The sequence below is a fragment of the Triticum urartu genome, chromosome 3A (genome assembly GCF_056163025.1).
Source record: "Triticum urartu cultivar PI428250 chromosome 3A, HENAU_Tu73, whole genome shotgun sequence".
Taxonomy (NCBI): domain Eukaryota; kingdom Viridiplantae; phylum Streptophyta; class Magnoliopsida; order Poales; family Poaceae; genus Triticum; species Triticum urartu.
In genome coordinates this window covers 414,852,422-414,865,009 of record NC_141875.1, presented here as the reverse complement: position 1 = coordinate 414,865,009, position 12,588 = coordinate 414,852,422, and the positions used below count along the sequence as shown (strand labels likewise).

At 46.6% G+C, this 12,588-nt stretch overlaps 1 protein-coding gene across 1 annotated transcript in view; it reads left to right on the top strand.

Annotated features, from left to right (window-relative positions):
• LOC147979902 (uncharacterized) overlaps positions 1 to 11,890 on the top strand; it is a 29,444-nt gene extending 17,554 nt beyond the window's left edge. Inside the window, exon 2 of the mRNA XM_087515387.1 lies at positions 11,283 to 11,890. Within this exon, the coding sequence (XP_087371513.1) occupies positions 11,283 to 11,890 (608 nt within the window). The remainder of the gene's footprint in view (positions 1 to 11,282) is intronic.
• Positions 11,891 to 12,588: the final 698 nt, after the last annotated feature.

The following is a 12,588-nucleotide window of genomic DNA, read 5'->3' as shown; positions in this document are numbered from 1 at the left end:
ACCCACCCTTACCCCGACACCGACACGGCACCCCGACCCCGACCCGGCACCCCGACCAGACACCCCGACCCTGAGACCCCGACCCCGAGCCTGACCCGACACCCCGACCCCGAGACCCCGACCCCGACCCGACACCCAACCCGACACCCCGACCCCGAGACCCCGACCCCAGGCCTGACCCGACACCCCGACCCCGACACTGACACGGCACCCCGACCCCGAGACCCCGACCCCGACCCCGACACCCCGACCCTGAGCCGGACCCGACACCCCGACCCCGACACCGACACGGCACCCCGACCCCGACCCGGCACCCCGACCCGACACCCCGACCCCAAGACCCCGACACGGCACCCCGACACCGACAGGACACCCCGACCACCGACACCTCCCGGAAAGGTGTTCTTTGGCCTTCCAGAGGCCGACGGGGTCATATATTTGTGAATTATTAGTTAGGTCATATATTTTTCGATTTTGTTATGAAAAACATCATATATAATTGTGTTGATCGTGTAGTTTTAAATGTGCAGTTGTTTCATCGCTGCGAGGTTTGGTGTTCGACGACCTCGCCGTGCGTTTGACGAGCTCTGCCCCTTCGTTCGTGGGTGAGCACAAATGACAAGTCCTCCTCCCCCATTAATTATTTGATCTATTCCGATGAAACTTGATAGCTAGCTATATATGTGTCTTGAATCATCAGTATGCGTAACCAATATGTGTCTCCCGTTCGAAAGCGTCATAGTTATAAATATGCATGCATTTGCATATTTATAACCTTGATTCTTCCGAATTGTCCAACGCTATCCATGGACAGCCCGAGCATGTGTAGATTGGGTTCGTTTTTCCATATGCTTTACTCCGGATCCGACGCATATATTTCGTCAGTGCCTCCCCTGTTGTTCTCCGGGTACACATCCTCTCTGTTTATTGCAGAGACGTGTATCAGGAGAACAGCAGGGAGGTGCTGCCGAAATTTTGCGTCAGATCCGGAGCATAGCATGGGAAAATAAACCCAATCTACACATACACGGGTGGGATTAGGACCTATCATTACCTATTAGAGTGTAGGTTGCATGGACGTAATAAAATTGACAAAGTAGATCAACTAATGAATATATACATGGTGAATTACATATATAATTGTTGTGTGTCCAGTAGCTCTGAAAGTCAAGATGAGTGACCGTGCTTGGATGTATACCGATCACACTGGTCAGAACAAATGGAGCGCTGAATGGTTCACAAAAACTAAGGGGTTTGTGCAAGCCGCATTTGCAAATGGCCAAAAGAAAACCTGGTGCCCCTGTTTCCGGTGCGGCAATTGGGAAAAGAAGACAGAGGCTGAAATGGGCAAACACCTGCAGAAGAGTGGTTTTACGCCCGATTATACGATGTGGACATTTCATGGTGAGTCTGCCCAACGTGACCGAGCTGAGGTGGATCGTCGTCGCACCGACGAGCATGGTACCGGGATGGAAAACATGGTGCAAGGCTATGATGATGCTCGGGATTCAGACGAGGAGATGGAGGAATCTGCAAAGGCCTTCAATGAAATGTTGGAGTCTTCGAAACGTCCGCTCCACGAGCACACTGAGCTTTGTCAGTTGGATGCCATCTCACAAGTAATGGCTCTGAAGGCTCAGTTCAACTTGGGCAGAGAATGCTATGATGCAATTATGACAGTATTTGGACGCTTTCTACCCAAAGGCCATGTAATGCCTGCAAACCTGTACCAGTCGGACAAAATCCTCCGTGCACTGAAGATGCCCTATGAGAAGATACATGCCTGTGAGAAAGGATGTGCCTTATTTAGGCTTGACTATGCGGACTTGAACTATTGTCCCATTTGCAAGTCTTCCAGGTATATTGTGGTAGATAACGGTATGGGTGAGAAGACACAGACCAAAATCCCCATTAGTGTTCTTCGGTATATGCCAATCGTACCAAGACTTCAACGTCTTTTCATGGTCGAAGAGATGGCCAGACAGATGACATGGCACAAAACAGGCAAAAGAACCGAACTAGATGCAGATGGGAATCTGATGATGGTACACACATCGGATGGTGTTGCGTGGAAAAAGTTTGATGAATTACATGCTGACAAAGCGGCAGATCCGAGGCATCCTCGAGTCGGCATTAGCACGGATGGGTTCAGTGTGTTTGGTATGACGGCAGCCCAATACAGTTGTTGGCCCGTATTTGTCTTTCCACTCAATCTCCCCCCCGGACAGATTATGCAAAGAAAGAACATTTTCCTGACGTTGATAATTCCAGGACCCAACTATCCGGGCAAAAATATGAATGTGTACATGCAGCCGCTTAAGGACGAATTGCAAGAAGCCTGGGATAACGGGTTCAAGACATACGACGCCTTTAGCAAACGGAACTTCATAATGCGTGTCTGGTACATGTACTCGACGCATGACTTGCCGGCGTATGCGCTATTCGTTGGCTAGTGTGTGCATGGAAGGTTCCCGTGCCCCACATGCAAGGGAGCTCTTGAGTTTCGTTGGCTTCAGGCCGGTCGCAAGTTTTCTTGCTTCGACATGCATAGACAGTTCCTGGATCCTCGCCATAAGTTCAGGAAAGACAAGAAGAACTTCATCAGGGGTAGAGTTGTCAAAAACTCTGCACCACCTGCATTGACAGGCCAACAGACCCTGGATCAGTTAAACGCTCTCGAGCCAGATCCACAACGTCCAGGGTACTTCAAGGGGTATAATACTAAGCATGCGTGGACTCACAAAACATGCTTATGGGATCTGCCTTACTTCAAAGACCTCCTTTGCCCACACAACATCGACGTGGTGCACACTGAGAAGAATATCGCCGAGGCAATTTTGGTACATTGTTCGGCATAGATGGGAAGTCAAAGGATAATACTAAGGCTAGAGTCGATCTGGAGGCGCTATGTGATAGGCCGTTACAAAACATGAAAGAACCGAAAGGAAAGCAGAACTGGACGAAGCCAAAGGCATGGTTCAATCTTGGAAGGCCAGCTATGAGGGAAATTCTCTTGTGGGTGCAACAGCAGTTGATGTTCCCCGATGGGTATGCAGCGAATCTAAAAAGGGGAGCGAATCTTGATAAACTGAAGATATTTGATCTCATGAGTCATGATTGGCACATATGGATTGAGCGGGTAATGCCGGTGATGTTGCGTGGCTTCATCCCTGAGGATGAATGGCTAGTACTGGCAGAACTCAGCTATTTCTTCCGTGTTCTTTGTGCGAAAGAACTATCGCCTGGCGTGCTAGAAGAAATGGAAGAGTTGGCGCCGGAGTTGATCTGCAAGTTAGAGAAGATCTTTCCACCGGGCTTCTTTAATCCAATGCAGCATTTGATTTTGCATCTCCCGACAGAGGCAAGATTGGGGGGGCCCGTGCAAAATCGTTGGTGCTACCCAACTGAGAGGATGTAGAAGACGCTTCGAGAAAATGTAAAAATAAATGTAGAATTGAAGCATCGATGGCTGAGGCATTCATCACAGAGGAGGCGGCAAACTTCGTAACAGCGCACTACGAAGCCAAAAATCGTCATTTGCATAATCCGAAGCCTCGGTACAATGCTGACGAGCCTAAAAATGGTGGATCCAACCTCAGCCTATTCAAAGGGAATCTCGCACCAGCTAGTGTTTCACATCTAGTATCTTTGGATAACGAAGAATGGCGGACCATTTCGTTGTATATCTTCAACAACCTGATAGAAGTGCGGCCGTACATCGAGTAAGTTCTCAGTACATTGTTTCGCAACTTCTATTTCCTTTGAACTACTCTTATTCCTGGATATGTCATACAGTCGATACGTCACCATATTCTCGTATGGAGCGGAGATCCAAAAGGATTCCGTCGAAGAGTATGAGCTTCTCGCAAAGCAAGGAGGTGGCTATCCCGGTTTCATCTCTTGGTTCAAACAAACGGTAATTTCTATTAGACAATTTCATATCATTCGCTAATTTGTGCATAATGCAACAATCCTTTCATATTAAACTTGTAGGCTAATTCAGAGTCTATGGACGCCGAATTGAGACAAGTCGCTAATGGTTTTGACTATAAGGTCACAAGTACGACATCAACGGGTATCGCTTTCGTACCTATGGCAAAGAGCTATCTATGGCCGACCAAAAGGCAACAAATTGTTGTGTATCTGCTATCGGCGAAGGAGGTACCGAGTATTATGGGAGAGTTGAAGCAATTTATGAACTTCTGTTCTATGGTGAAAATCCACCGAATGTCGTAGTCTTCAAATGTTATTGGTTTCAGCCGAAGGAGACTAGAAGGACTCATGAACATGTAGGGCTAGTTGAAATCAACCAAAGCACTCATTTAGATGTTCCTGATGTCTATATTATGGCTCAACAGGCGACCCAAGTATTCTATCTACCATGGGCCTACCAAACTAATCCAAATCTGAAAGGTTGGGATGTCGTTTATGAAGTGCCGCCACGTGCTAGACTTTCTCCCCCAAAGGAAGAGGATTATGAACCTCACATTAACCCAGACACAAATGAAGGAGAATTCTTCCAAGAGACACGTCTTTCCAAAAAGCGTTTCAAGAACCGCTATACTTCATCCCAAAACATTGAAGTAGACAGCGACAATGAATCCGACATCACCCCAGAGGAGGAACAAGAAGAGCCGGAACAAGAAGAGGTTACTGCTGCGGATGACCTGTCAATGCTTGACCGATTACGTCAAGGTGGCCTTGCACATGTTGATGCCAATGAACCCTATGAGCCCGTCATTGATTATAGTGATGATGATGATTATGCATTTATTGATGATACTGATCGAGATTATTAGTAGTGTCAGGTATTACATTTTTTTATGTTGTACTTGATGATGATACACTTAAGTGATACACATATTATTATTCATGTCGGTCTTTTTTTATGTTGTACTAATTTCGTTTACTGTTTGTCATGGCAGGTGTTGAAAGATGGTGGGCGCTGGTCAGGAGCGTGGTCTAAGGTCTTCCATTCCAGACGCACCTCTCGGCCGAGCGTTGCTGGACAGTATGGCCACACCGCCGGGCCCTTCTTCGTCGACCGCGGTGCCCAGCAGGGGACGAGGTAGGAAGAGAGGAGGTGGGGCACGTGGTCGTGGGAGAGGAGGTAGGGTGACTGCTACGGCGCCTTCCTCGCCGCCACCCCCAGCCATTTCACCCGAGCACGTGACTGCTAGGGTGGACTCGTCCGAGAAGGAGGCTACATGGACTCCGGTCCATGAGCCTCCGGTCCACGGGTCTTGGGCCCACGAGCCTCGGGTCGACTAGCCTTCGGCCCATGAGAGTTCGGCTCGCGTGACCCCAGAGGAGCACACGTCCGGATGGGGTACCTGGCCGGATCAGCCCGAGGAGCCGAGTGGCCATGCTGATGATGGCGGGGAGCCGACTGATCTTGAGGAGGAGGGGGGCACCGTCCACCAGCATGGTGCTACACGGCTCCCGTCCGTGCCGGTGACCCGCGAGCAGAGGTGGTTGATTTTCCCTGATGGGGAGAGGTACGTAAGTGCATTTAATATTTTTGTACCTTGTGCATTCACGTTTTTTCAAATAACTAATGCGTTGGCCTTGTCATGCTACAGGGGTTGGGACCACCATCATAGTGTCCGTCGGCCCAACTCCGTCCTTGGAGTTCTTTGCCGGCAAAACTTCCCGGGGTTTGTCACGTTGCCTGGTGAGGGTCGGCTTCCAGAGCTTGGATTGAGCTGGGAGCACTACGTGGCTGCCCTGGCCCCGCCGGATGAGATTATCGACGGTGTTGTGTGCAACACGAGGGCAGACATGGTGATCAGAAAGTTCTGGGTAATTTCTCCTTTACACATTTAAAAATCTTCAACTAGCTAGTTATTAATTGTACTAATCAATATTGTCTCATTTGATTGCAGACATTCTACAGGTGTGAGGAGGGATACGAGGAGGACGCGGCGGATGTTACCTAAAAAACGATCCATTTCACCTAAATTAGCTCTTAAATGATCCATTTCACCTAAGTTAGCTCAAAAAGATCCATTTCAACTAAATTAGCTCATAAATGATCCATTTCACCTAAGTTAGCTCAAAAACGATCCATTTCAACTAAGTTAGCTCATAAATGATCCATTTCATCTAAGTTAGCTAAAAAAGATCCATTTCACCTTAGTTACCTGAAAAACGATCCATTTGACCTTAGTTAGCTCATAAACGACCCATTTCAACTAAGTTAGCTCATAAATGATCCATTTCACCTTAGCTAGCTCATAAACGACCCATTTCAACTTAGTTAGCTCATATGTGATCCATTTCATGTAAGTTAGCTCATAAATGACATACTCTTCTTGTTCTAGTCTTCTTCTTGTTCTACTCTTCTTGTTCTACTCTTCTTCTTGTTCTACTCTTCTTCTTGTTCTACTCTTCTTCTTGTTCTACTCTTCTTGTTCTAACTTTCTTATTTTTCATTTTGCAGAGATCATTCACTTGACGAAAGGTTGCATAGATGGAGTGCTCCTTATCCCTTTCTCTGTTTCTTTTGTATCATTGAACTTGTTATGTATGATGGAACTATGCATGTAATATATATGGTTGGATGATGAAGTTATGTGTTGAATATCTTATATATTTGCTCTGTAATGGCCTTTTGAAATATATCTATATATGTCATCTATATTTGTGATGAAAATTGTTGGATTTAATAAAAAACAGATAAAAGAGCCAATATGCAGGCTCTTTGCCGTCTGCCACCGACGGCAACGGGCTCTTTGCCGTCTGCCGTGGACGGCAAAGAAGGCACGTGGCATCCAGCTGTGCTTCCTGGGAGCTGACCCGTTTGGTCAGTTTGCCTACAGTGGCAGACGGCAAAGACTTTGCCATCAGTGGCAGACGGCAAAGAACCTGCCATGTAGTGACGTGTAGATGACATCATACGGCGGACGGCAAAGACACTAGAAAGTTTGCCGTCAGCGGCGGACAGCAAAGGCCTGCCGTTAGCCACTTAACGGACTGGCAGCGCAATTATTGCCGTCCGCCTTCTTTGCCGTCTGCCGCGCTCTCTTTGCCGTCTGCGGCGGACGGCAAAGACTTTGCCATCAGTAGCAGACGGCAAAGTAGATGTTTACCGAAGCCTACTTTGCCGGAGCCTTTTGCCGTCCGCGGCTGACGGCAAAGGCCTTTGCCGTCCGCCGTTCATGCCTTTGCCGTCTGCCGTGGCGGACGGCAAAGTAGCTGATTCCTGTAGTGATGTCTCAAAATTTCATTTATCTCTGCTTTAAAAAATTGAGCTCTAGCACCTCTGCAAATCACTACTTCCTTCTGCGAAGGGACTATTTATTTACTTTTATGTTGTGTCATCACCTTCTATAAACAAGCGCCAGAAACTGAGTAGAGCACAGCGGTCATGATTTATGCATTGTGTATAGCTAATGTTGGGTTCATCGTGACTGGATCTTTTCTACCATGAATTACAATGGTTAGTCGCTGCTTGAATTTCGGAGGTGCTCTACATTTATGTTTTGTAGTCTCAGAAAGGGCTAGCGAGATACCATTATTGTCATATTATATCATGGTTGTTTTGACAACGTGTTGCTGTTTGAGATATCTTATTATTGCTCTCTAGTTGATTATGTAATTGATATGAATCATCATAATCTTTAGGAGTTATTGTTGACATGGTTATTTATAATGTAGGCTGAAAACCTGGGTGTTGTTTAAGCTTATTTATGCAAACAAGAGCAAAACAGTTCGTAAAAGTTTTTCTTTCTCTCTTTTAGTTTATCAACTGAATTGCTTGAGGACAAGCAAAGGCTTAAGCTTGGGGGAGTTGACACGTCTCCAACATATCTACTTTTTCTCACGTTTTTCCTCTTGTTTTGGACTCTAATTTGCATGATTTGAATGAAACTAACCCCGTACTGACGCTGTTTTCAGCAGAACTACCATGGTATTGTTTTTGTGCAGAAATAAAAGTTCTCGGAATGGAACGAAACTTTTTGAGGATTTTTTATACCAATAATAAGAATTTCTAGAGCCAAGACCCACCGGAGAGAGGCCCCTGGGTGGGCACAAACCACCAGGGCACGCCCCCCCTCTCCTGGCGCGCCCAGGTGGGTTGTACCCACCTGGTGGCCCCGCTGATGACCCCCCTGATACTATAAAATCACATTATTCCAGAAAAAATTAGGGAGACATAATTATCGCGATCCACAAGACGGAGCCGCTGCTAAGCCCTGTTCTTCCTTTGGAGGGCAGATCTGGAGCCCGTTTGGGCCTCCGGAGAGGGGGATCTTTGTTCTTCGTCATCACCAACCCTTCTCCATCGCCAATTCCATGATGCTCCCCATCGGGAGTGAGTAATTCCTTCGTGGGCTCGCTGGTCAGTGAGGAGTTGGATGAGACTCATCATGTAATCGAGTTAGTTTTGTTAGGGCCTGATCCCTAGTATCCACTATGTTCTTAGATTGATGTTGCTATGTTTTTGCCATGCTTAATGCTTGTCACTTTGGGCCCGGGTGCCATGATTTCAGATCTGAACCGTTTATGAATTCATCATTATATCCATGTTTTAGATCCGATCTTGCAAGTTATAGTCACCTACTACGGTTATGATCCGACAACCCCGGAGTGACAACAACCGGGCCCACTCCCGGTGATGACCGTAGTTTGAGGAGTTCATGTATTCACTATGTGTTAATCTTTGTTCCGGTTCTCTATTAAAAGGAGGCCTTAATATCCCTTAGTATCCAATATGGACCCCACTGCCACGGGAGGGTAGGACAAAAGATGTCATGCAAGTTCTTTTAATAAAGCATGTATGACTATTTACGGAATACATGCCTACATTATATCGATGAACTAGAGCTAGTGCCGTATCACCCTAGGTTATAACTTTCACATGATGAATATCATCCAACAAGTCACCGATCCAATGCCTACGAATTTATCCTTATTGATCTTGCTGCATTACTATTGCTATCATCGCTGTTACACTTGCTACAAATTACTGCTATCATTGTTACTGTTACCGTTGCTACTGTCACTATCATCAAAACGATTAAACTATTTTGCTACTAATCACATTTCTGCATGTAATTAATCTCCAGTTGTGGTTGAATTGACAACTCAGCTGCTAATACCTTCAAATATTCTTTGGCTCCCCTTGTGTCAACTCTATAAATTTGGGTTGAATACTCTACCCTCGAAAACTGTTGTGATCCCCTATACTTGTGGGTTATCAGGCGATAATAGTCATACTGCTTACCAGCAATGTCTACTTTGATTCGGCGGTATTGTTGGATGAAGCGGCCCGGACCGACATTACATGACCGCGTTCATGAGACTGGTTCTACCGACGTGCTTTGCACACAGGTGGCTAGCGGGTGTCTATTTCTCCAACTTTAGTTGAGTCGAGTTTGACTATGCACAATCCTTGTTGAAGGTTAAAACAGCACACTTGACAAAAAAACATTGTGGTTTTGATGGGTAGGTAAGAACGGTTCTTGCTAGAAGCCCATAGCAGCCACGTAAAACTTGCAACCACAAAGTAGAGGACATCTAACTTGTTTTTGCAGGGCATGTTGTGATGTGATATGGTCAAGACATGATGAGATATAAATTGTTGTATGAGATGATCATGTTTTGTTAAAGTTATTGGCTACTGGCAGAAGCCTTATGGTTGTCTCTTTATTGCATAAGATGCAAGCGCCATATAATTGCTTTACTTTATCGCTATGCGATAGCAATAGTTGCAAAAGCAATAGTTGGCAAGACGACCATGTGACACTTGTTGATAGAGATCAAGATGATGGAGATCATGGCGTCATGCCGGTAACAATGCAGATCATGACGGTACCTTGGAGATGGAGATCAAACGCAGAAGATGATGATGGCCATATCATGTCACATACTTTGATTGCATGTGATGTTTATCTTTTATGCATCTTATTTTGCTTAGTACGGTGGTAGCATTATAAGATAACCCCTCACTAAATTTCAAGGTATAAGTGTTCTCCCTGAGTATGCATCGTTGCTACAGTTCGTCGTGCCGAGACACCACGTGATGATCGGGTGTGATAAGCTCTACGTTCACATACAACGGGTGCAAGCCAGTTTTGCACACGCGGAATACTCAGGATAAACTTGAGGAACCTAGCATATGCAGATATGGCCTCGGAACACTGAGACCGAAAGGTCGAACGTGAATCATATAGTAGATATGATCAACATAGTGATGTTCACCATTGAAAACTACTACATCTCACATGATGATCAGACATGGTTTAGTTGATATGGATCACGTGATCATTTAGATGACTAGAGAGATGTCTATCTAAGTGGGAGTTCTTAAGTAATATGATTAATTGAACTTGATTTATCATGAACTTTGTCCTGATAGTATTAGCATATCTATGTTGTAGATCAATAGCTTGCGATGTAGCTCACCGTTTATTTTTGATATGCTCCTAGAGAAAAATAAGTTGAAAGATGATAGTAGCAATGATGCGGACTAGGTCCGTGATCTGAGGATTATCCTCATTGCTGCATGATACGTCTCCAATGTATCTATAATTTTTTGTTGTTCCATTCTATTATATTATACATCTAGGATGTTTTATATGCATTTATATGCTATTTTATATGATTTTTGGGACTAACCTATTAACTGTAACGCCCCGAGACCGATGTGCCAGGTGTCGTCCAGTTATTCGCTGTTGTTGCCTTGTCTTTGCTTGCGTGTCATGCATTGCATATCATGTCATCATGTGCATTTCTTTTGCATACATGTTCGTCTCATGCATCCGAGCATTTTCCCCGTTGTCCGTTTTGCAATCCAGCGCTCCGATGTCACCCGGTGTCCTTTTCTACCTCTTTTCATGTGCGGGTGTTAAACGTTTTCGGATTGGACCAAGACTTGTCATGCGGCCTTGGTTTACTACCGGTAGACCGCCTGTCAACTTTCGTGCCATTTGGACTTCGTTTGATACTCCAACGGTTAATAGAGGGACCGAGAAGGCCTCGTGTGTGTTGCAGCCCAACACCCCCTCCAAAGTGGCCCAAAACCCACCTAAACCCTCTGCATATTCTCGGTCGTTCGATCACGATCGCGTGGCCGAAAACCGCACCTCATTTGGACTCTCCTAGATCCCTTTACCTATAAATATGTGGCTCTTCCCGAATTTTCGCGTAGTCCAAACCCTAGCCTTCCTCTACCTTGCGCTCGGACGAAATCTCCACCACGCCCGGACATGTCCAGCCGCCGCCACCGACGAATCCGGCTGTGCCACCTCATCACCCGCCGCTCTCTCTCTTCTCAGCCCCGCCGCCGGCCCGCGGAACCCAAATCGGGCCCGCGCGGGACCAGATCCGCCGCCGCCTGGCCGAGCGTCCGAGCCGCCTGGCTCCGCCCGCGCCGCCCGGCTCCGCCCGCGCCTGCCGGATCCCGCGGCCGCGCCTCTCGTCGGCGCATCGCTCGCTATCACAGGAGCCGTACGTCGGCCGCCTCACCTCGCCGGTGCACCGCCGCGCCACCGCCCGATGTCGCCGGTGCCGCCGCCTTCATCCGCGCCGCCCCGCTCGTCTCCGATCACCGGTGCCATCCGCCGCCTCGCCGGTGTCGTCCACCGGCGCGCCGCTCGCCGTGCCTCTCCACCGGAGCCGTCGCCGGCCCATCGCCGGAGTCCGGTCCAGATCCGGTCCAGGTATCTGGGTGTATGAGATCCACCAGCTCTCCGAACCAAACACTCCAGGCCCGCGCCTGTATCTCGCCATCCCGCACCGTTTCGTCCCGTTGACCTTCTCGGAGGGTATAATTTCTACTAAGTCCCCGAAATTTCCAGATTCAAATGCCCATGTTCTTCATGTCACAACTTTGCATCTGTACCTCCGATTTGTGCATGTAGCATATCAAAATGTTCGTCTCTGAGAGTACATAATTTTATCTCATTGCATCATTTTCATTTGAGCTCATCTTGGTGCCTGAAATGCTGTTGGAAGAGAGCTATTTGAGTTAATTGTCAGATCTGCTGCACCAAATAGCTATTTGTCATTTTTGCCATGTTTAATGTGTGCATGATATGATCCTAAGCTCTACATGAGTTTTGCTATATGCTTTGCCATCTTTACAGAGGTGCTATCCATGTATTTTTGTGACATATGCGGTGACTAGCACAAGCTTGCAAAGTAGTGCATTCGTTAATGCTGATTTCAGGGACTTAGAATTTCTCTAAGTCCTTGATCTGTTTTTATCAATATGCCATATGTTCATGTTGTTTACTAGTGATTCGTGCCTCTTTTGAGGATGATCATTAAGGATTATTTATTAATATTGTGGTGCTCTATCCATCCATGTATTTGTTTGCAATTATGGAGCACCCTAGCTTGAGTCAATCGAGCTCTACTTTTGCTATTTCGTAATTCCTGGCAGATTGTCTACTTGTTAGCGATTTCGCCGAAGATGTTGTTGTTGATCCGTGCATGCTATGTTGTTGTTCTTGCCATGTCTAGCTTATATAATGTGTATTATTGATGGATGTATGCTTAGATTGTCATGCCATGCTCTGTAGTGACTACATCGAGCTCGTGAACATGCCTACTCGTTAAGATATTTGCATGCTCCAGTTT